The 25,787-nt window shown below is 37.9% G+C and overlaps 1 protein-coding gene across 1 annotated transcript in view; it reads right to left on the bottom strand.

Annotated features, from left to right (window-relative positions):
• The window catches only part of LGR4 (leucine rich repeat containing G protein-coupled receptor 4), a 99,509-nt gene that overhangs the window by 11,846 nt on the left and 61,876 nt on the right, over positions 1 to 25,787 (bottom strand). Inside the window, exons 3-10 of the mRNA XM_012744649.3 lie at positions 13,950 to 14,021; positions 12,438 to 12,509; positions 6,254 to 6,469; positions 5,295 to 5,366; positions 2,746 to 2,814; positions 1,826 to 1,897; positions 1,590 to 1,661; positions 1,206 to 1,274 (exon numbers count right to left, since the gene is read on the bottom strand). Coding sequence (XP_012600103.2) covers positions 1,206 to 1,274; positions 1,590 to 1,661; positions 1,826 to 1,897; positions 2,746 to 2,814; positions 5,295 to 5,366; positions 6,254 to 6,469; positions 12,438 to 12,509; positions 13,950 to 14,021 — 714 coding nt within the window. The remainder of the gene's footprint in view (positions 1 to 1,205; positions 1,275 to 1,589; positions 1,662 to 1,825; positions 1,898 to 2,745; positions 2,815 to 5,294; positions 5,367 to 6,253; positions 6,470 to 12,437; positions 12,510 to 13,949; positions 14,022 to 25,787) is intronic.

The raw sequence follows: 25,787 nt of genomic DNA, 5'->3' as shown, positions 1-25,787 counted from the left end.
TCAACTTAGCATCTTGCCCTCAAACCTCATTTCTTTCTGTACTTTCAGACAACCTGGCTCAGCATTCTGAAATATTCTCTTATTCCCATCCCTTTCCATGCTCCTAGCTGCAGTCAATCCCAGTTCCTGTTATTTCATCCTCTGTAGTGTTTCTAGCATCAACCCTTTCTCCCCATTTTTACTGCTACTATGTATTAAATGGATAGGGGTGAAATGATGCAGAAAGGGGTGGAGAAATCTCAGACCATGCTATTTGTTTGCAATTGAAGACCAGGAGCTCTCACGGTTAAATGTATTCATTTGGTCAGGTAGAATATTCCCATGCCCTCCTCACCTTTCTCCCTATTTCTAGTCTTTCTCCTCCTTACCCTCCTTCACACTAACTGTACAAACATTCTTGTCACCTCTAAACTGTCTTAAGGGTCAAGTTTAAATTTTTTATCTCGGAACTTCCAACATTCTTTTTTTTTTTTTTTTTTTTTTTTTTTTACATTTTGGCACATGTAACAATCATAACATTTACATGGCACTGTGGTAAGGCTCTTGTGGCTAGAGACCCTAGCTGCCTTAGCCCCACCTGGTAGAGCTGAGGTCATCAAGATCTTAGATGCACCTGTAACTCATTCACAGCCCACTGACTGGGAAACGTTGCTATAACCGAATATTCAATGTTCAAGGCTTGTCATTTTAAAATCTGGTCACAAACAATTTTCTAATTTCCTTGTACCATGCCCTCATCCTGTTATAAACATGTAATTCTAGCTAAGCTTGATCATCTGTATGCCATCCCTGAGTATGTATTTTCGGTATTCCCAGTCTTACTAATCCTGTCTTTCTAAATAAAAGACCCAGCCCTGGGAAACCTGAAGTATTCAATTTTTAAACAGTCTGCCTCTGCCACGAAGCCACCTCACAGATTGTCTACGTTGACTGCTCCCACTTCTCAATTCCTGGAGCACTGCTTCTAATTGGGCACTTCGCTACTGCCTTATATTTTCAGTGACCTTTTCAGATCTTATCTCCATACTAGGGTGCATTCTGCCTGAGTTCACTGACCCCAAACCCAATATATCCATCTCCATGCACGATATTCACAAAGGGAGATTTGAGGAATCAGCAGAAACCCATCATCATCACTAGAAAGCACTGGCACCTGCTACAGGCCAGCAGTGTTTTACAAGCCCTCTGTCAAGGCCCACACTTACAGACTCTCCAGATGGACAGTTCCAGTAAGGTTGGGAAACCACTGCACCATGCTTGCACCACGAATGACCCTTAAGAAATTGAGAGGGAAAAAGTAATTTAAAATTTTTCCATAGACAAAATTTTCATTTTGTCTTTTAAACAGTTTAAAATGATAGTACTGTTATAACTAAAAATAAAACTAGTTTCATCTTTTGAATGTAAAAAGTGTGACATTTTGGCCAAGCGTTCACATAAATAAGAGCCATTATAAATTTTAAGAGTTCTCCTTTGGGCTTCTGCCCAAGAGAAAAAAAAAATTAAAAAGATTTTGTTTTCTGAAGCTATAATAATAAACTCTTGTTTTCCAATATTCAGGTTTGTTTATAAATTTACAGAATACTTACAAGGAATGGAGATCAGATAAATTGTGAAATGCTGAGTTCCCAACAAAAGACAGAGGATTATCATACAAATGTCTGCAAAAATATTAAAAAAAAAATTTCATATGTTTATAAGCACTCTGTTCACAATGTACATATATCTAAAAGCCTGAATTTTCATTCTTTATCCAGATGTTTGGCATTGTATAGACATAGCTTTACATAATTATATGTTAAAAGAAACTTTTGAAAATACTTACATAGTTCTTAAGAGTGGATTACCACCAAATGCTCCATCAGGGATAACAGAAATAGAATTACTATGAAATCCCCTAGAAAGATAGGAGAAAAGTATTTTGAAATGCATTATGCTCTTGTGAAATAAGTCCCAAGTACCTACTGCTGTTCAGTGTTATATAAAATACAACTGATAACAATTACATGAACATTTTCAAAAATGTGGGGAATGTGAATTTTAAGTCTATACCATCTTTTTCAGGACCACACGTAATTCTTTTTAAAACCTACTGCTTAGCCTAGTATCTATCAGTTCCCTCACATGCATTTATCTGTTGCTTCACCATCAAAGAACTTAAGACCATGAAGAATCCCAAGGTGTTCTAACCTCAAAATATCTCTCACTGCAGCCTATAGTTGTTAAGCAATGCATCTTAGAATATTAACTGTCAACTCATGACACACAATCCCTATTATGCCATAGACATTCACTATCTCTGTTCATGATAAACCCAACATCCAAAATGCTTCCTCATTCTTTTCATTTATTTAAATACTTCCATTCTTCAAGTCTGGTCAAATTCCTTCCCTTTAGTGATGCCTTTTCCAATGACCCCAAGCTTCAATGGGATCTTTTTCTGGAATGATTTATTTATTCTATTCATTCAGCACTGACTTCTACCTAGAAACAGCTGTCTGTCTTACACGGTCTGCCTCCCCAGTGAGACTAAGACTGCAAGCTTTGGATAGGCAGAGGCCATACATCATATGTTTTTGTTTCACCAGCATCTAACCCTATACAGTAAAATTGTGCCAGTGAACACAATGTAATTTGTATGATTGTGTTTGTATGTTATAGATAGATATATGTAATGGAACAAAGATGTTCTAAAAGCTCATTGCAAGGGATATTAAGGCATAAAGAGAACAAAGCAATACTCACAGCTCTTTTAAGCTAGGAAGGGCTTTAATAGCCTGAGGAAATTCTTCCAAGTTATTATAATTCAAGTCCCTAGAAAAATGGGAGGAAATATGTAAAAATATTGAACAGTGGTCACAATGCAGAAGGCATTTTGGTACAGATATATTTTTTAAAAAAATCACATCCTCTGGATGGTAATCTTTCTTTACCAACCAATTACCATTCAAAACTCTGCAGAAGTTTAACTGAATTTCTACCTTTTCTTAGAATACTAAGTAGGAAAAAAGTCTTTCATCTATGATGTTTTTAGGTCAACAAATTTATAAGGACAAAAAATTCCGAGAATCACATATTACTGATGCATTAAATAAACAAATCATCTGAACGATATTTCTCTCAGGAAATTCACCATAAAATAGAATTTATTGAATACCCATTTGTAAGTGACACAGTGTAAAACTGAGGTTTCTATTTGGAGTTTACAGTGGCTTTCTGAAATTCTGGTACGAGGGCAGCTGACCTCAGCTCCACCATCAGCATGATGGCCTGAGATAAGAATAACCAGGAGAAGGACTAGGATGGATTCATGAGACTGTCCTCATGCAGGTGGAAAATTATTAAAAATGTTATATTAATTAGGAGAGATATAAGCCATAGTAATCTGTACTAAAAAAAGGTCTTAGCTCTAAGAATGTTTAAATTCTAATTTCTCTTTTTTTTTTTCTTTTTGAGACAGAGTCTCACACTCTTGCCCAGGCTAGAGTGCCATGGTGTCAGCCTAGCTCACAGCAACCTCAAACTCCTGGGCTTAAGCGATCCTGCTGCCTCAGCCTCCTGAGTAGCTGGGACTACAGGCATGTGCCACCATGCCCGGCTAATTTTTTCTATTTTTAGTTGTTTGGCTAATTTCTTTCTATGTTTAGTAGAGACGGAGTCTCACTCTTGCTCAGGCTGGTCTCGAACTCCTGAGCTCAAGCAATCCTCCCGCCTCGGCCTCCCAGAGTGCTAGGATTACAGGCGTGAGCCACTGTGTCCAGCCCTAATTTCTCTTAATATAAAGAAATGTTTTTAACATAAAGAAACTTGTTGGCATATGATTATCATGATTGACTTCAGAATGAGAGTAAAACAAAATTAAAAGCCTAGCTCCTTTGAGACCTATTTTGTTTTCTTCTTTTACATAGAAGAAAAGATGGCAAATAAAACTTTAATTGGGAAGAAGAGGCTTAATTTTAATATAACTGGAATAGTATACATGGCCTAGGATCAAGAGATCTTTTATTTTTTTAATTTTTTATTTGTTACACTAGAAGTTACACACTTAGCAAAGGAGACCTGAACGTGTAAATATCTTCCTCTATATCTTCAACTTTCAAATATCCATTGATGTTTACTATCCTCTAATGTTTTTTCTTTTTTTTTTTTTGAGACAGAGTCTTGCTTGGTTGCCCAGGCTAGAGTGAGTGCCATGGCATCAGCCTAGCTCACAGCAACCTCAAACTCCTGGGCTCAAGCAATCCTACTGCCTCAGCCTCTCAAGTAGCTGGGACTACAGGCATGCACCACCATGCCTGGCTAATTTTTTCTATATATATTAGTTGGCCAATTAGTTTTCTTTCTATTTTTAGTAGAGACCGGGTTTCGCTCTTGCTCAGGCTGGTTTCCAACACCTGACCTTGAGCAATCTGCCCTCCTCGGCCTCCCAGAGTGGTAGGATTAGAGGTATGAGCCACCTCGCCCAGCCTACTATCCTCTAATTGTTTAGACAGGAATGTGAATTAATGGAGTCCTAAAGATTTTAGGTCTTCTCATTAACTGACAGTTAATCAGAAAATTCAGTTGAACAAAATACTATAAACCCTAAGCATTCCAATCAGGCTTTACTAACCCATCTAATTGGGATATTTTCTGAATCATTTCCTACATCACGATAGCAAACAATATATATCTTTCAATAAAGGCAACTAATATAAACTAAAACAATAAAAATAAAGAGCCTACTCTCAAAAATTACACACAGCTGCGCCATGTCTTTTACTTATACTATTGTGTGGTGTAGAACTAACAAAGCCAGAGGTCCTAAGCACTTTAGCTAGTGGAAACAACAACAAAAGTATCATAAGCAAAATATAAAACCTTAATTTGTTATATTTTAGCATGTGAAAGCAGATATAGTATTCAAACCCAGTGTTACCAATTAGCAAGGCAACTGAGATCATGGAAAAAACAAACTATCCAGAATTCATCTTGGAAGTTTTCAAGTTTCAAAACGGTCACACATTTAACAAAACCAACATTTTTGAAAAGATATAAATCTTTGTACCTTGAGCTTCTTTTAACATGTATTTTGGGGGAAGAAAACGATGAAGTTTGCACTTACATGCCATTGGTAACCATAAACTTAGATTAGTACTCATAACTGGGTTATTTGATGGCAAGAGTTTAGTCACATATTAAAGTGAATTAATAATGAGCTGGACTCAAGAACCATATTTTTTCCTTCTGTAAAAGAGTACAAAATTGCACTATCAGTATCACAATATGATTAGCCAAAATATGAATATACTTACAAAGTCTCCAGGTTATCTAGTCCATCAAAACAGTGTTGACCCAGGCTTTTAATTTTGTTGTTATGAAGATGCCTATGTGAAAAAAAGCATCAAAATGACTTTTACATCTCCCAATTATAAGTGTTTTATATGTCTAAACTGGTGTTTTGAAGGAATGGTGCAGCTAAACATGTCAACACCTGACTATGGATAATAAATGGCATTGGGAAATTACCTCTTGCTATACGCTACAGACTGAACATTGAATACCAACAGAAAGACAAAATATCTCTAATGGAAAGATGGCACACACATTCAAGATTATTAATATTTGCTTATATCAAAATAAAAGTTCTGATTAGCTCTTAATTATATGAAGCAAAACTGATGAGCTCTCTCAATAGGGAGATAGGAGTAATGGCATGGAAGCAGCGCATAACATATACCAGTAAGACTGGTAAGGGATTTGAAAGGAAATGCCACTTTATTATATCCAAGTTTAAAAAATTTAAAAACACAAGGATCACATACTCAAAAAGTTGGAAAAACATGAAATATGCCTGGAATTTATTTCTATGAGCATCTCAAAATGATTTCACTTCTTTTAACATTGAAAGTAACTTGCCCAGAACACAAGTAAAAGCTGTTTGTTGAATGACTCAATTTCTTCTCATAAGTACAAATGGCCATTTGTACTTACAAGAAGAAATTTTAAAAAATAATATCTGATAATAATTGTTATTATCAGATATTATTTATCTAATAATTGTTACTATCAGATATTATTTATCTGATAATTGTTATTATCAGATATTTTTTTTATTCTATTTTGTTTAATCTTGTGCAAAGGCAGCTTCCCCAAGCACTAACTATACAGGAGCAAGATCAGTGACATACTTACATAATAATTTGTCACCAGAAACATGTGTCGTTCCCACGATTGACACAAATATATAGTATTAAAGGAGGCGGATACTTACAGAACTACTAGGCTTGAAAGGTTGGTAAATGCAAAGTCAGGGATGCTTGAGATTTTGTTGAGCGCCAAGGTCAGCGCCTGCAGAGTTGGCAGATTGCTGAGGGGACGCACAGGCACCTCTGTCAGGCTGTTGTCGTCCAGCCACAGATGCCGTAACTGAACAAGCCCTTCGAAACTGTCCTCCGGGACTGAAGTAATATGGTTGGCATCTAAACGCCTGACAGAAACAGAAGCAAGCACCATCAGTAACGAATTCTAGGGAAATGACTCAGTCCGACTCTCACAACTCTCAGAGCTTTCAAAACAAAAAGGACTGGCCGGACGCAGTGGCTCACGCCTGTAATCCTAGCACTCTGGGAGGCCGAGGCAGGCGGATAGCTCAAGGTTAGGAGTTCGAAACTAGCCTGAGCAAGAGTGAGACCTCCATCTCTACTATAAATGGAAATAAATTAATTGGCCAACTAATACATACAGAAAAAAATTAGCCGGGCATGGTGGTGCATGCCTGTAGTCCCAGCTACTTGGGAGGCTGAGGCAGCAGGATTGCTTGAGCCCAGGAGTTTGAGATTGCTGTGAGCTAGGCTGATGCCATGGCACTCACTGTAGCCTGGGCAACAAAGCGAGACTCTGTCTCAAAAAAAAAAATAAAAGGACTTATAAAAATGACTAAGACCATGGCACCCCTTATTTCATTAATTTCATTGGAGGTCCTCATAAAATCTAATAACTTTTCCAAGACCAGTATATGGAAGTCAATTCTTTCCCTTCTTTCATAAGAAAGGAATACATGTATGCAAATTTATAACTTTCAACTATCTTTGACTAAACAGTAACTTTATAGTAGAAAAATATATTTAAAAAAAAAACTCACAAAGCTCAAGTTGGAATTTTATGTTTCAGAGTATACCCATTAAAAGTATAGAAAAACAACAAGAAACTAAGCTTGACCAAATTTACTTCCAATGTTTTGTTGTAACTAATAATTGGCATTAAATTTAGTTCTATTCTGATCTGGTACCAAAGGGAAAAAATTAGAAAATGGTTACAATTTTTTTTATAGCAACAAACCTAGTCCAATAGATTTTCAATCATCCTTATTACCACCAGGCAAATTAAAAATATTAACATAAGCATCATGTAATGGCAAAGCAACCCTCTCCTCTTCCCTTAGTAGCAATTACTTTTAAAAAATTAGTTTGCCAAAATTAACAGTCATTAAGAAAAGGTCAAACTGTCCACAGGAAAAATTAAGCAGCTCCTCCAATCAATTTTATTATGGATTTAAAGCTTCTTCAAATTTTCCAAAAAGTTTGGAATTAAGAACACCTTATTAATAGGATTACTCATACTTAAAATTAAGTCTCCATCTGAAAAATCTGGAAACTAAGTTCTTAAGTATTATTGTTGGCACAACCAGGTGTAATTGTTGGAATAATTGCTTTTCAACACAAAGACGACCTGGTATTAATATGATGAAGGACAGTGTATGCCAGGCAAATCACAACTTTCCTCACAAATCCCTTGTTGATGATATATGTTCATCATTTATATTCATGCCTCACAGTCTTGGACTTCTTTGTGAAAATTAGGAAACACAAAAAAACTGATAAAAATTCAATATGACAGCATATTTTTAAAGAACTAGGGTTTGGCAGTTTTCACGTTCAGGAAATTCTGGGTTTTGGAGTGGTTTTTTTTGTGTCCTGTTTCCCTGTGCTGCTCCAAACTTCAGTTCCTTACATAATTGTCCCTTTTTCCCTCCAGGCAAGTTCTGGGCTCAGCTCCCAATTAACCGCCCCTGGCCCCAGAAGTATTCTCCTCCCTAGAGGCAGAGTAGCAGGTGTTCAAGACCATTCATTGGTCCTGGAGTATCTGACGGTGTCAAGATAACTGAAGGAACACTCAAAAAGGGACAGCTGAGGACACTGGGCAACTGCCTTAAGAATCTGTCTAGAAACACACATTTTAAAACTTATTTATTCCTTCAGCTTTCTAGAACTTACTGTGAGAAGAGACAGGTAACCTCTATGTAACAGACTGGCAAAGTACTGGCCACAGAGCTATTCAGCAAATTTGCTTTAATGAGTAGTTAGGAATGTGTTCAAATACACACACACACACAAATACAACTCACAACCCTGTGGAACATCCATTCTTAGGAGGAAAGAGAGGCTAAACATATAATCATGCAATTAAGCATATAATGTAACCAAATAATAATGAAGCTAAATTATACTTGCAGATAATTTAATTATCTGCAATTCATTCAATGCATTTAAATTGAGCATTCTGTTAGGCACAAAGGATAAAACAGTGAACAAGACAGGCATAAGACCCGTCCTCCGAGACTGACATTCTGGTGGGGCAGGGCGACACACATGATCTAATAAACAAATTACAAAATGATTACAGAGTACTTAAAAAGGTGATCTGAAGTAAATAGGGGACTGAGATAAAGAGTGATGGAGTCTGAAGTGGAGTGTAGCTATTCAAAATGCACTGGTCAGGAAAAGTGTCTCTAAGAAGGTGATAATTAAACTGAGACCTTGAAGAATGAGGAAACGTCCAAACAGAAGCTGGGCAAGGAGTATTTTAGGCAAATGAAAGGGCTGGGGCAGAGACCCAGCAGCAGAAACCAACTTGGTGTGATCCCACAACTCCCAGAAGGTCAGAGTGATTAGAACACAGGAGGGGAGTGGAGGATCCAGGGAGACAGCTTAGGATGAAAACAGGGTCCAGAAACTATAGGCCAGGTAAGGGGTTTGGACTGCATTTTAATTACAAATTGAAGTTCCCCTCCAGTTTCTCAGTGCTACAGCAGTTGCAAAGTCTAAATTGCTTATTGTATCATAATGTGTATTCGTATTCAATAAAATAATGAGTGATGCATCCCTAAATACAGCTACAATACCCCATTAAAATTAAGTCCTCTCTGTAAAAGTGTTTCCTTAAGATATGGTAAAATACTATAAGAAAAACTGTACCTTTTTTTTTTTTAACATAAATTCAGTTATACGTTCGTTTAAGCTTTTGTAAATTCTGTGCCATCTACCATCAGGGAAAAGGGATGGCTATAACTTACAGCAAGATAACCAGGTGAGTTTTGAGCTAAGACACTAGAGTGAAACTGTATTCTGTACCCTATACTAAAATTTCCAAAAATTATAAAGTCTCATACAAGTAAAGATTAAAAGGAAGAACCGTAAAACAATGGAACCCTTAAATAAGGAATTAAATGAGAAAAAGGATTTGTGTGACTCACATGGTTAATCCTTATCCCTGAATTCACATGTGGGTGTGGTGATACACCCATAAAGATAAAGAGTTTGCACTTAGTCTGAGATCAGTGCTCCCCAGAGAAACTTTCTTAAACTGTGGCTTTGTACCAATGACCTTATTAATATTCATCCTAATTAACAGAACAAGAAAATACTATAATTGATTGCTTTAGTAGATGCTAAAAAGCATCAGATATCTCACAAGGTGGAAAGATTATATGGGCTTCTTCAAGGTATTCTACTGTTTAAACTCCACATGGCAAGAGATAAACTATTCCTTTATTTAAGTACGATTTTATTATTAAAGGATTAATGACATACTAAATAATTCCCTTATTTTTGTCTTGAAAATGTACTTCTAATTCTCTGTTCTCAAAAGCCTATTTTACATCTGAGACTTGCATATTTTTAAATTTCTTGTCTAAAATGAAATTACAGTAACAAAAGACTACCAAATGCAGATATTTACTTTCGAAAAAGTCTTTGTTATCAATAAACGCCTATTCTGTATAATCAAAAGGCTCCTTTTTCTACTTCTAACTTATCAATAATGTAAATATAATAGTTTTAAACATATTTTAAAGTTATTGAGGGAAACCTAGGAAATTTAATCTTTGAGATCCTTTAATCTTTAATAAAAATGTGATCTGATGTAAAGAAAAATTCTAGTGGAATAATTCCCACGTCATTTTAATATCCTGCTCAGGTAATGCTTTAGCCATTCTCGTGGCTTTGTGGAGGCTATCACATACTGCCTTTTTACCAGCACCAACAATTCACTTTCAGATTTTACAGTTATCATCAAGCACATACTTGCATCAAACCACTTCTGGTCAATTTCAGTCCCTAATGAACTTTGCTCCTTTCAAAGTACTATTCAAAACCACAAGGAAATCTTTCGTGTAATTTAGGTCTGAAGATCAGATTTTCAAACTGACTCAAGTGCTGATAAGACTGTTTTACACCATGACAGAATTTCAATTGTATCTAAACTGCACCACTGCACCCACTATGCTAACAAACCCATGAACATTTCCTTCTTAAATAACACAGGCCTGACACAGAGCAGTTGCTTGTGTTTCTGCTACATATGAAAACATCCTAAAGCCTCTTAAGAGTTTGTTTTGACTCTACCCCCTAGCCCCATTCCAATTTGGGAGATAATTTAAACTAAGCATTTCACTCCATGTGAATGATGAGCAACAGTATGCTTTTTAAAAAGATTGTGTTAGAGAGGGAAACCTATGGTTTCTTTGAAAAACGCCACTTAAAAACATCTATATAACCAATAATGTGCCATGCACTTTAATGTACTTATTGACCACAAATTAGAATCTACTTGGATGCTTTCTTGGTAATTTTTCTGTTCTAAAGTTGAAAATGAGATTTTAGTCCTCTCTTTTTTAGCCTTCAAACTAGACAAAATGGCCAAGTATTTTGACTATTAAGTCTTAGGAAATAACAGTTTGAAGGTCTTGAAGTAAAATGAAATTATGAAGAAGCAAAAGAAAACAAGAACTATTTAACATGCCTAATGAATTCAGGTCCAAGAGAGGTCAGATGGTTCCCTCTGTGTACATGTTCAGAGGTGAGAGCGGGTTCAGCAAAATAACATTTTTGTGAAGGAACTAACTCCAATTGATTCATTGTGAGAGTCTACTAAGAACCTATCTAATTAGCTGTGGTGAAAAACAAATCCTTATGTTCCACAGCTTACTATTTTAGTGAAGTGAACTACTTAATATATACCACCTTAAATTAAATTTCTACTTAAACTAGAAATTAGATGGCTAATACCCTGGATACTCCTTGTTTATGACACTAGATATATTTTAAAGTTTAACTTTTACAGCATATTTTATTAATACATATTTTTATTTTCACATTCGTTTCCCATTAACTACTAGAATATCTAATCTAAAATCACATGGCAATCTATCATTTACAATTTCCAGTGATGTCTTTTTGATACAATTAAAAATGGTTTTACAATGGCAAACTGATGGGACAAGCAGCTCAATCATTTTCATCCTAACTTTTCTAATTCTCATGCATTTCCTGCAAAAGCTTATATTTACAGGTATTTCAAAGTACAATAAAAAACCTAAGTAACAAATTAGTATACAAATATGTGATGGGGTTAAAATGAAATTTTATAATGTAGCACACATAAGTGTGATAACTATTACAATTTGTAAGTTAAGAGTCGTTCTAGGGATATTTTTTAAAATACAGCTTTCTGGATCCTACTATTAAACAGAAAATAACATCCCCTCTAGGATATGGCCTCGGAATCTGCATTTTAGCAGTCTCCTAGGAATCCTGTTATAAAATGTGGTCCAAGTGCCACACTTTGAGAATTATGGCCCAGTCCCACTGTCTTAAGTATTTAGGACATGAAGTGAAGCAATGCAAATGTGTATTCATCATTCTAGTAGAAACTAACAAAGTTCCTTATTTGGAAGAGTATGTTTTCTTTACCTTTTTTTTTTTTTTGGAGAAGTTCCCTTCACCAATTGAGGAACTATAATCAATTTGTCCTGATTATCATCACCACCTGAAACAAACTTCTTTATGGCTGTTTCTGGATAGGGCACAAGACACCAGAATTTCTGCACACATATAACTCTGGTTCCAAAGAGGTGCTGATCATCAGCCATGTACAAAATCATGGCAGCCGTGAATGCTCAGTAGCTTTCTTTTAGCTTCTAAGACAAGTGAGGAGGTAAACAACCACCTCCTTTTCCCTCACCAAAGGATATGTTGATAACTACACTGGTTATCCCATTTTTATTTCAGATGAAGAATAAACCTCTGCTTTCCCTAAGATTCCAGTTCTTCATACACTTAACAGCCAGAGTGGTCCCCTAATGATTCAAGAATGCAGAAAACCAAAAAATTACTTACAAAGACTGCAAAGCACTAAGTCCTCGAATGGCTTCACTGGGTACTGTTTTCAACTGATTGTTCTGGAGGGTTCTGGAAGGAAATTTTGGGTTAGTGAGTAACAAAGCAATTGTTACCATTTTTTCTTAGAAGAATTCTGAGCCATTTATTTACAAAAGTATTTCCAATAGCAAAAGGGGGGGGCAGAAAGGGTAGAGGGGTGGAGGTAGAAAGCACCCAAGACAAAAGAACTATAAAATATCAAGAAGCATTTGTTGTAAAGCCAGAAATGAAAACTATGCTGCTATCTTAAGCCATCTCCCAACAAAGACCTGCTGGGTAATCCACATTTCCAGGGCTGTTTCATTCCCAGGAATCAAAGCACCCAAGTTAATGTTCATCACCCTGGGTAATGTTAATGTTGATTGGGAGTTATAACAAGTTAACTGAGAGGTGTAATAAGCAACCCATTGGAATCCTTAATGCCTTTTCAAATTCAAATAAAGCAGAACCCAAAAACAGGGACATTAGGTAAAGCCAATTTTACCAAGAGCATAGCAGCCCCTGAGTTCTTAGAGAACAGCAGCAATGTCCTCAATGCATGTGGGACCAGGGCAGAAACAGAGCTTTAATCATCTAGTAGTAGCTGGGTGCAGGCTTGGTGGCATATGCCTGAAGTTCCAGCTACTTGAGAGGCAGAAGTGGGAGGATCACTTGAGCCCAGGAGTCCAGCCTAGGCAACACAGCAAGACTCTGACTTTATAAAAAATAAATAAACAAAAACAATAAAAATAAAATCATCATCTAATAGGTAGGGCCTAGAGAATGGAGGCATAGCTCCATACTGAAAATGAAATCCTTTTACATTTTGCCTTAAGCCATTCCTGTCGCATTAATACGATGACTGCCTGACATGAATCATAACCACAGAATGGAAGAGGTAAAGGGCCCACCTAGTTTACTGAACCAGAGAGGCTTAGTGACCTGCTGATGGTCACCCAGTGCGGTAGTGGTAGAAGTATGGGCAGTCAGTTCACCTGTTTCCTGATCTGCCACACTCCAAACTCCTGACTCCTGCCAGGAATTTATTTCCTGATCCCTCACTGGCTATAAAAATCATAGGCATCTCAATTCCCTTTAGCTCTAAAACGATTTCAACATTTGGAGCTGTTGTTAGCCTTTTTCTTTTTAGGGTCAACTAATTCAGAGTTCTTATAAGACAGGTAGAAACAAAACCCTACCAGTAAAGCTTAAATATGGTTTTGATTCAATGCATTAGCTACCCAAAAAGCCTAACATTCAATTGTAACATACTGGAGGTCAGAATATCCATTATTTAGAGTTTTAACTTTTGTTATCTAGACTCTAGGTTGCCTAAATCAACCTCCAGCCTCCCACACTGCCCATTGGCCACTCCTTAAATCTTTTAATCCTGAACTAAAAGAAACTGTGCTTAACCTAGTTCCAAGCATGTTGACTATGCAGAAAGAAAATACACAGCCAGCTGTGAAACTCTAAAATTGCATTACTTACAGAACTTTGAGTTCTTTCAACCCAGACAAGGCCTTTGGGTGGATAAAAGAAAGGTCGTTGCCAGCCAATTGTCTAGAAAAAAAAAAAAAAAAGTAGCAAGAGAAAAAAAAAAACAGTAATTCAGACTTAAAATTCAGAACTTGCAATAATCTAATCTGCGATTAAAGCTCTATGTTAAACATTTCTCAAGTCTATCTGTCATTAAACGCGGACTTAAACCTCTGCTAAAATGATCCCAAGATTCTTCCAGTGAGAAAAATGTCTCCAGAATTTTCTTTTTTAAGTCCCAATACAATAATTTAAGCAGGCACATTTTTATTCTGGTGAGGTCAAGCAAGCCAAAACACATTAAACCAAATTAAGTTTGCTATTCATGGTCACTCTCTGCAGCTTGCAGTGTTTTCTAAGGACCTCATAAATACAGGCTACTGGTCAGCAGGCAAGAGTGTTTATACAGCTCAGAGCAAACCAGTCCGTCAAGGAAGAATGCCTTTGGGAAGCAAGTCGGTTTGTTATCTCTGTATAACTGAGGGTAGCATAGCCCGTGCAAAAGAGAGACAAAAGTAAGAGTCATTGCAAGCATGACTTTCCAAACAATGGCCTATATATTTTTAAAGTAAGCGTTTTCCTGAAGAACTTTTGAAGTGAAAAATTTAAGTGGGAGTAAGAGTGAAAGAAGGAAAAGATAAGAATCCTCTGGGTCCTTTTGTGGGAAATCTGGGCACAAAATTCACACTGAGCCCCAAGCACAGAAAAATGGAAGGAAAAGTTGAACAGAAGACATTAGGGAGAAGAAGCAGGAAGTAGGACTGGGACTCACATACCTAACTTGTACCCACACGAAGTGAAGGAAGGTTTTCAAATGTCTACACAAAAATGACAGTTGTGTGTTCATGTGATCAGACACAGGACTCAACCAGGTTCCTGGTTCTGTCAGCAATATTCCCCTAAGCAGCTAGATTGTAGAACTATATTTTTTTTCTTTTGAATGCTCTCTCCCCTTTATGTCTTGGGACTACACAGTCACCTAGCCCTCCTTTAAAAATTTATAACTTAAAATTTGTAAGACTTAACATTAATAATCCCTCCTTTAAAGGGTTTATTTCCACTGTCTTTTCTGTTTTCTAAGAACCCTGTACCCCCTAAGCCAATTCGTTCATTCACTAAAAAGTTTCATTCATTCATGAACAAATAAGAGTGCCCACTAAATGCCAGACGCACAACATCCTCTCCCTACACATCAGGTTCTGATCTGTTCCACTCACACACCCTTGGCCAGGCATGGTGGCTCATGCTTGTAATCCACTCACACACCCTGATTTTAGGGACACAAGGAAGGATCCTTCACCAGCCTTAAAATTTGAAGTCGTTGTAGCCTGGAACTCTATTAGACACACTATTTTATCTCGATGATGTGTCCCAATTAAAATGCAAATGGCCCTGGGAAAGGTAGTATTTGATCCTTAACCAGCAACACGGACAGATGTGTGTACTGAATATGGGGAGCAGGAAGGCGAGAGGAGAGCGAAACAGCCAGAGGACTGAGAAACCAAAGGGGTGAGTACATAGAATTATTTCTTTAATGGCACAGATAACAATGCTGTATTCTCAGGCAACACCACAAGTTTAACACAGGGTTCATGCCCCTAAACCAAATTCTTTCTAAAAACGTCTCTCACCATGCACTTTGCTTCTCACAAGGCACTCTAGCACCTGAGCTCTACATTGCAAGCCTTTCGCAGCTTCCCATAACCCAGGCTCACAACAGTTTACTTTGTGCCATCAGCCTCATGGTCTTTCACCTCTCAGGGCGCACTATATGTAAAACAAGGAATTGAAGATGGTTTTAAGGCCTCTTCAGTGCTTCCATTTAAAAATATTTCTCCCTGGTAAATTCCCTTGGTTCTAGGCTAGTCAGCTTTACCACTACATCTTTTAAATGCTTTACCTAGCAACCTCATTTTCACCCCTTAGACATCCAACTGCGATGCCACTTCCCTTGAAAGCTTCAGTCCTTATAAACATGCTCTATGCAAGAACAATTAACTCATAATTAAACGAGTTCATAGGTTACCTTCTATTGGTTGTTTCTTGCATATTAGTCTTGAAGGCCAAGTACATGTGCTTTTGAGAACAGGGCATGCATCGCATAGTTCTGTTACCACCCACCAACATGCCAACCAACTCACTGGCCAGAAACTGCTTTCTCAGAAGTTCCTCCTCAAAAATGCTCACCATTTCAACCCCATAGCATCCCGTAGTCTACTTCAGTGTGAGCTTGGCACAAATAATCCCCAAGAGCTTCCTACACCCTAGGCTCACCCATTAAATTCAACTGATGATGCTCATAGCTGTAATATAAAGTGTTTAAAAGATTCCATTTTAAAAGATCAAATTGCACCATATGGGCCATAAGAGGCAGTAGCCATCTCTCCCCTCATGCTTTAAAAAGTCCTGTGACTGGGACTTCTCCTCCTGGTTTTCTAAATGACCAGTGTTAAAAAGCTAGAGTTTGCCAAAAAAGAAACACTATAAACAAGACCAAGGTTGTTACAGGATTCTTATTCTTTCATCTCTCATATTAGTTGTGAATGTCCTTGTATTTATAGGCCTTCCTTGAGGAGTTCAAGCTATTATACTGGTCTCACGAAAAAGAATATTTTATAAAGTAACAAAGGAAGTAGCAAAATGCAGAGCACATGATTATCTTAACTTATCAACAGAAAAGAGTGTTTAACCACATTAGCTAGAACATTTGCTTCCTTTTCCCAAATCTCTGCCCCTTTATAAACCATGGGAAAACTAGAGTAACCTAACTTCAAAAAGCATTCTCTTTCTCCTCTACTTATCATCAATATAAATGGCAAAATAAGCTCTCTGCATGAGGCTTATCCTGAAATACAAGCCAACTATCTGGAGAAATAAACACTACTAGTATGTGGTGGATGGTGATAATGCAGTGCAAGAGGACATGCTACTCTGATTACTTAGTTTCTTATTAGAGTAAACATATCATGTAGAGCCCTCAGGAATATATCTACCTAAGCTTACCAAGCTGCTTAATGAATAATAAGCACAGCAGCTTGGGAAAGGGTCTGCAGCTTCAGCAATTGAACCTTCCAAAACCTCTTCACATTTTGCTTATTTCATGAGTCAGTACTTCTTAGAGTAAACCTTAGGGATGCTTCATGTCTAAGAAGCAGATCCAGAAAAGAGCAAAATTAAATAAATAGTACAGTCCGGGACAAAGTCCCAAAATCTTTGGAAGAAAAAAACTGAGTCCACAGTAGTTACAAACACTGTGATAACGATAGATGGTATGAAAGAACCAGACATCCTTTCATTTCAATTTTCTCATGACAATGGCTCTGCTTCTCCAAGTCCCTGAGAGGTTAGGTGACTTGGCATGAGTCACACAGCTGCTAAGTGGAAGAGCCAGCATCCCAGTTCTTGAGGGGCTGACTGCAATGGGCTGGCTGCAATGTTCATCCACTTCCTCCTGCACCAAGATGCCTCTGGTGTATCCCCAAGAGCAGAGGTCCTTAAACTTTTTAAACAGGGGGCCAAGTTCACTGTCCCTCAGACAGTTGGAGACTGCGGTGCACATTCCACACATGCGCACTGTGGGCCCAGGACAAGTTGGCTGCTAAGCAGGACAGGCAGCGGCGGCAAAAACACCCAGTGGGCCGGATAAATGTTCTCGGCGGGCCGCATGTGGCCCACAGGCCGTAGTTTAAGGACGCTTGCCCAAGAGATTAGGAAATAACGCCCAGAGAGGAGAGGTAGGGCAGAGTGGACCTGGGCAAGTTAATAGCCTTGAGTATCCATAGGTCTCACCCAGCAGACCAAAGCTAATGAGGAGCAACTATGCATTAGGAGCTCGGAACTGCAATTATGGAGAAATTTCTAACAGACTGACAGTGCCATCCTTCCCACAGCCAAAGACGACTGGTGGGAGGGGGTTGACAATGGGATCCCTGAGTGTCCAAGAGTAGGGCATGCCCTAAATTCACTGGGACGCCACTTAGGATATAGAACATTCTCTGTTGTGCTCTTTTCTAGCAATTCCCAAGGAAAAAGAGGCAGCTGATACTGAGGAAGACTTTGTCACCAATGGCCCTCTATTAGCAACCAACCACTTCCCAATCTACACCTGAGTTTGCACTTCTGTGCCACAGCCAACAGTTTTGTTAGCTTCTCACTATTTGAAGACCTATTGGCTGCCTCCAGAAACCTTTTTTAATTTGTCAAATGATGATATTTATATTTTTCTTTTGTCTCACAGTCACTATGTTTTACTATCCTTCTAATGGCTATGAAATCCTAAAGAAAAAAAAATCACTGGGGTGAGAACAGAAGGGTTAAAGTGGGATGATTTTCTGCCAGAGAAAGGTAGGCAGTCCCATGCATCACTGCTTATCCACTCTGTGTTCTGTCCCCAAAGACCACAGAGAGCGTGACTCTGCAAGGTTTCAATCCATCCACCCTTTCACTCTTTCTGCTGCCACCTGAGTTTAGGGCCTGATTTTTTTCTCCTGGATTATCGCCATGAACTTCCACAAGACTCCTGCCTCAAACCACTTAATTATAATACTGTGAGATCTAAATCTTATAAAGTACAACTCTGAGCATTGTCCCAGAGGCTCTTTTTCCCCTGCTGAATTAGCTGAACTTTCAAAATGACCCTACTCCTCCTTTCCCACCTTATTCCTGTGTTACTTGTCTCCTACAACTTAGCACCGTTACTACTTCCAGAAACACCATGGTTTTCCACCTCTGACTCTGCCCGCACCATTTCTTTCACCTGAAATACCTACACTCCAGCTTCTGCCAACTGAAACCTTGTTCAGGTTGTCCAAGTTGAGGACTACCACCGACATGAAGCCATTATGCTGTCACCTTCCTTTGATTCCACAAGTACCTTAGATGAAGCTTTCTCATTGGGTCTTACTTTGCTTCTACTTACCATAATGATATTACATAATGATATTATGTATCCCTTAAGGGCAGGAACTAAGTCACATTCTTTCTGTATTCCCTTGCATGAGACCTTACATATATTAATACCAGCCAGTTGGTATTTGCTGTAATGTTTCCACGAAGATTCTGGATTCAAAAAGGTAATACTACTACTTAAAGAGTGGGAAAGCTTCCTGATTATCTTCCCTTTTCTGAATATTTTCTCCTCTTATTTCATTTCTACTTCTTCACTCCCCCTCACTCTCCTAAAAGGAAAGAACTCCTTAGTTAGATTTGAAAGAATCAAGTGCCAGGGTAACAATTTTCTTTCTCAACGGAATGCTGGGAGTATATTTTCTTAAGAAAGGGTGGGGAAAGACTTTAAACATGAGAACACCAGTCCATTGGTCAATGGTAGTATCTCAACACACTCTGTGTTGTACACATGATCACAGAGAATTAAAACAAGTTTAGCAGGGGACACAGTTTACTTCAAATGGGGGCACAGTTTACTTCAAGTCAACTCCTATTGATTCTGCTTGCTGTAACAGACCCAGAAGCAAAGAGAGCAAAGCCTGAGAATATAGAGACGGGGAAATAGCAATCTACTAGACTTCCGCTCTCCCACTGCATTTGGAACCATTCCAGGAAATGGGATACAAGTAACTCAGTGTGTAACGTCTTTATGAATCTGTTTTGTGTGCATTTATTATTCATAAGGACCATGAATTCACATTAGGGGCTCCTTCAAGAGGAAGCTTTTTGAAAAGCAAGATTTTTCAATTATATCCTCTACCCTTAATGCATATACTACCTGAACTTTTCTATCTGCTGTCTCTCCCAGCAGGGGGAAAGCAGGAACAGAGCTGGTTAAATATGGGACAGCGTCAATGGTGTGTATGAATGAGAAGGCCACATTTCAGAAGATAATCTGGGCCAAGGGGTTAATACCTTCATGAAATGAACTGAACTAGACTGAGACTTCTTCGTGTGGGGAGAAATTTAAAGAAACAAGAGAAGCAAGTGTGAAATAGAGACTAAACTAATCGGTGTTATTTCTCAGAGAAACGCCTGGACTTGGGTTTCTTCTGATCTACTACAGAAATTTCATTGTAGTCATTTGGCTAGAATTCTAGCCAAGAATTAGTGGAGTAGGAAATACAATATATACACTGACTAGACATATGTACTGAGCTGGGGGGAGGCAGGGTTCAGTAGCTTCCAGCAGCTGTTGTGAAAAGTCATGGGGCGGAGAAAGCAGAGGGAGGCGACAGCAACTGCAGCAGTAAGGCATGACACATGCTTTGCACACAAATAACAGAGAGCTTTACTAATGGCAATTTCTCTATCACATTATGGAGAGGTTGGGAAGTAGGTGACAAAGCCAGAGGAGACTGGCTGTAGCCTCCCATGGGAATGGTTAGGCATTGTGCTAGTGTCAAGTCCTGGCTCAAAAGTACTTTGAGCACCACTCTTCCCTTCTGATCAACATTTACCTACCCTTCAGCAATGTCTTCTCCCCTCCTTCGCCTTTTCTTTCTACACCTACTTTTGAAGCCATAAGAAGTATCACAGGTTGTACCCAAACATGTCCAGGCTGCCTCTTCTGGGATGCAATTAACAACCCTAGAGTGAGTGGATCACCACAGTGTCATGCCACCTGCAAAGTATAACAGGCACCACCAGCGGCCCATGATACCTTCTTCAGAGAAGGCATTTCTAGTTCACAACTGACCTGGCCAAGTGTGGCTACAGGAAAGTATTTAACAGGAGGTTGAGTGACAGTGTTATTGAATATAATTTGAAATCAGCTGTACCAAAAATCTTGACAACTGTTTTAAAGAGCAAAAGACACGATGATACTACATACTTCTATTAAAAGTGTTGAGCCATATATTTATTGATATGCTAAGTCCTGACTATGTGCTCAGAACTATGTTGGCTCCTGTGAGAAATAAAGACTAAACGAGGTATACTAGTTCCTTTTAGGGTTATTTGGTATCCATATATATAAAATAAAAGGCTAACATTTGTGTAGCACTTTTTGTTTTCATTATTCTATTAATGATAAAAGGTTGAGCATTCCTAATCCAAAAATCTGAAATCTTAAATGCTCCAAAGTTTGAAGGTTTTTGAGCACCAACATGACACTGAAGGGAAAGGCTCATTGGAGCCTTTCGAATTTCAGATTTGAAATGCAAATATTCCAAAATTTAAAAAATCTAAAATTCAAAATACTTCAATTCCCAAGCATGTCAAATAAGGGATACTCAACCCATTGGCCCTTAAAACCACTCACTTCTCCTGGCTTTTTTCTTTCTTTAAAAAACAAAACAAAACAAACAAACAAACAAAAAAACAGATGAGGAACGTAAGCCTCTGTTTCCTATACATCTTGCCCAAGGTCCTGCAGCAGAGCTAAATAATGTAAATCCTAGAAATAAAACAACATAAATAAACTAATATAAATCCTAGAAATAAAGCAATGTGTTTTATGTTATTTTCTACCATTGACTTTAAGAGGACCAAAGTATGTTTTCCTTTCTAAGTGAATAAAGAGGGCTAACAATTCAATAGTATCCTTTAGAGTTCCCCTTGGACATTCTTCCTGTCAGGGTTAAATCTCATCTGATATAGCACATCAGAGTGGTCCTAAGTCAACTAACAATGTCTTAATTACCCTATTTCTTCACAAACTAAGGAAGACTTCTGCATCTTCACATAACTATTATGAAAGTGTTTGCAAAAACTGGGTATGTTTTAGGAACATTTATGTATATTATCATGGAGATTCCAAAGGTTTTTAAGGTAGTCTTCCTTCACAGAGAAGGGAAAATTTCACATATATTTTGTATTATATATTTCTATTTAAATGCAGAAAAACGAAGCAGCAATGCTTAACAAAAAAATAGGTCCCTACTAAAACTTGGTCTACAGGCTATCTGGAACTCTTTTACATATTAAAGACCTTTATTCAATTCCAAGAAATTTTAAGTTCCACCTGCACCAAATCGGCCTTTGTGTCTCCTACTTCTTCTTGTAGTAACCCATAGAAGACTTTATTTTACAGGTAAATCAATGAAAACCCTGGCAACAGTTACATTTCCTGAGCAAAGTTATCCTGACAACCTAGTCATTTATCCTCTGGCAATACACACATGCAATATCCATGTGAGGAAATAATGTTGCAGCTTTTAAAAAAAATTTACAGCTAACGTCAACTAACAAATATTTATTGAGTGTCTACTACAGGTCAAGTACCACAGGTACAGCAAGGAAGTACTGAGTAATCCCGGCACATTTCTCACTTCTTTTCAATACGAACAGTTCACTAATCACAAAATGTCAATGGAATTTATATAAACTGATAAGGTTTCTTACATCAATATATTTAAAATGAGAAGAAATCCCTTGTCTTAAGTCCTTCCACAATTTCCATTTCAAAAATACGGTTACTATCAGCAAAGGTCATGCAGAGGTGTGACAACAGGCCCTGCCCTTCCTTAGAAAGAAGTCAATGGAGTCCAGGAGACAAGTACATGCTGACACACCTGGAGCACAAAATAACAAGGCAAACAATCCGGTGCTAAGTGGTGAGGACTAGAGAGAGCGTAATAGGGTTTTTGGAAAAGAAAGACCAAGGTAGGCTTCATAGGGCCAAAAGGGCTCAAAACAGGCTGTACAAAATGGATAAAAATGTGAATGGTATAAAGAGGAACTGTGGTAGCCACTGTTGGCTGCTCACCTAACACCCATTCGTGCCTTACTAATAGAGCTCATATGTGTTCAAACAGATTCCCTGCTTCACATGGCTCAGCTCTGAGTCCATTCCAATTGGCCTTAACCCGCCATGTTGTTCCCATTTTGGTAATTGGTTTGGGAGCAAACCTGTGACCCCAGCTCTGGTCAATGAAGTGAGAGAAGTCTGCTGGGGGTTTCTGGGAAAGATAGCTTTCCTCCTCAATGGGGAGACATTAGAAGGATGACTCTCTTCTCCTTCTGGATGCCATCCTGTTTAAATATTCTATGCGGAGTGACAACAGCCATGGGACAGCCCTTACTGAGGAAAGCAAACTAGGAAGGAGGAGAGAACCTGGGTTCTTGATGACATGGCTTAGCAACTCTATTAATCAACCCTGGAACAGTTCTATCACCATGTTATATGAGGTAATACATTTCCTTACTGGTTAAGATACTTTGAATTGAGTTTTGTTACTTGCAGCTGAAAGTATCGTAACTAATTGCCTGACCAATTACCTTTCTTCTTTTCTTACCTAGTAATGGAACCCTAATTTTAGTCCCGACAACAATATGCCCATTACAAAGGGCTATTTCCCAGCATCTCCTGTTGTTAAGTGTACCCATGGGATTATGTTCTAGCCAACGATATGTGAGCAAGAGTACTGTATGGTATGTTCAAGATGGCTTCTTAAAGGAAGCTGGTTACTGGGAAATATCCCTCTCTTTATTCCCTCCTTCAATATTCCTACTGCTGAGGATTGAGTCTTGATGGCTACAGCTCCAGCAGACAGTTATTTTGTGATCTTGACATGGAAGCTATACACAAAGAACCGCAGAGCAAAATATCAGGCCCTACAATCCTGCTGACTTTGTGATGCACCATTATAGCTCCAGGTCACCAGGCTGAAGATTTCATATACACATAAATAAAATAAAGCCTTATGTGTTTATAGCCACTGTTATTTGGAGTTTTATATTATAGTCAAATCTTATTATAATACAAGAATTTAGGAAAAGAGCTAAATTCAGTATATCAGGCTATACTAAAAGCACAATGAAAGATAGTACATTAAATACACAAAGACTAGGTAGGATAAGAATGCTTCTAAAATTGCTGTTCGTGACAAAGAGTAAACATTTGATCAGTAAGAGACTAATTACATAAAATGTGAAGCATCCAAATACTATGTATTCATTAAATGATGATAAAAAAAGATATGGAAAATATGGAAATATTATGACAAATACAGTATAAATGGTATGTCTAGTAAAATTCTACTTTTAAAAAGAAATTGCACATATATCAGAGAAAAGTCTGAAAGGATATACAAAAAAATATTAACCATGGTTATCTCTCAGTGGTAAAATAATGGATGATTATTCTTCCTCTCTTCTCTATATCTTTCTATACATCCAGATTTTAAAAATTGAGTATTCACCAATTTTATATATATTTTTAAAAGTCTAGTTTTTATTAAGCATTTTTATAGTTTAGGATCATTTTTCTTAAAGTCAAGGGCATCTGTGATACAAATATTTCCAGTATCTCCAAATGATCTTTCAAGTAAACGTATAGCCCAAATAACAGGTAATGAACAGGGGAAAATAATAAACAAATTCCAAGTCCAAGATTCTATTAATACAAAAACATGTAACATTTTGTTGAATAAGCATGGCTTGACTAAGAGCAGGCAATACATGAAAGAAATGACTTAGCCTATTTCCTTGCTGGAAAATTTAATCATGCCAGTAGAAAATCAAATACATTTTCATTTACTTATAGTCACTATTATAGTCAGCCAAAAAAGAAATAATAAGCTTTGATTAAAATAAATAAATAAATGAACCAGCAAACTGTGGTTTCATTTGCCCCTCTATGCTTTCTGAACCCCATGTCCAACACTTTAATAAATGAACTGCTTGATTCTCCTGCTTGATTTCCCTCAGTCCCGTGAAATCCTGATCCATCAAATCCAAATTCTGAGTATATCACCTGCATTCCAGGGCTGCTTAGCACTGTAGGACAAAGTTAAAGATCTAGTTGGTTCCACTACAAATTTATATCATCTAGACTTTAACTGGGACCTCACTATGCTTCAGCAATCCTTTGTTTATTTCAGACTGACCCAATTAAACAAACATTTCCCACAGGATGCCAATCACTAGATTCTAACGGGTTGTGATAACTATGGTTTCTTTCTCCCCAGCATGTATTCCTTTCTCCTTTCTTCTGCTTCCTTTGGGGAACTTCCCCACTCTAATCTAAGCAGCCCTTTTGGGGATGAGTCTGTGACACTGGTTGCACTTAAACAGAGTGAGTGGTTCAAGGACAGGCAAATGAGCCAAGTTTGGCCAATCGGAGTCCACCTAGGAGTTTCCTGCTAAAAGCAGTGAGAAACACTTTAGATATTCATTTTGGGTGTCAAGATGCAAAGATGTACTAAAGGTTGTATTTCCTACAATATGAAGACAGGCTATTTGCAACAGGAAAGAACAAAGCCAGAATACAAAAGTAGAGACCATCAAAGCTAAGAAATGGAGAGCATGAGAACACTCTCATAATTTTTAAGCCCCGAGATTCAGTATCATCTGAAGCCAACTCCACCTCTGGACTTTCTAGTTCTACATGAAACAATAAATCCTCTTTTATGCCTTAGCTGGGTTTCTGTCTCTTAAACCCTGGACTCCTGTCAAATGCAGTACATATCTATATGTACTTTATTTATCTACTCTGCACAAAGCAAAAACTACTAGCAGTCCCCAAATGCCTGCTTCCTGATGATCTTCTTTACTCAAAAGTCACTCTCCCCACCCTACAGACTCAATTCTAAAACTACTTAAAGAAATCAAGGCCTTTTCTCACGATCTGGCCACAGGCATCTCTCTCCAGCACATCCCTATTGATCCCTCACTTCTTTGTGAAAAAACTCTCCTCCCACAGCTCCTGGGGCATGGTTCTGCCCTAGTTCTCCTCCTCCTCTGGTGCTTGGTCTTCTTCCCACACCCTGATTCAAGTGTTTCCCAAGGAGTTGTCTTTGGCCTTCTTCCCTTTTCTTCTACTCTAAGCTCTTTCAATCAAATGTTTCCAGTAATCACCTCAAAATAAAAGATTCTCAAATCTATACCCATCAATCTCTA

The sequence above is a fragment of the Microcebus murinus genome, chromosome 4 (assembly GCF_040939455.1).
Source record: "Microcebus murinus isolate Inina chromosome 4, M.murinus_Inina_mat1.0, whole genome shotgun sequence".
NCBI classification, from domain to species: Eukaryota; Metazoa; Chordata; class Mammalia; order Primates; family Cheirogaleidae; genus Microcebus; species Microcebus murinus.
Note: the sequence above shows the minus strand (reverse complement) of the source record. Positions and strands in the feature narration are given on the sequence as shown.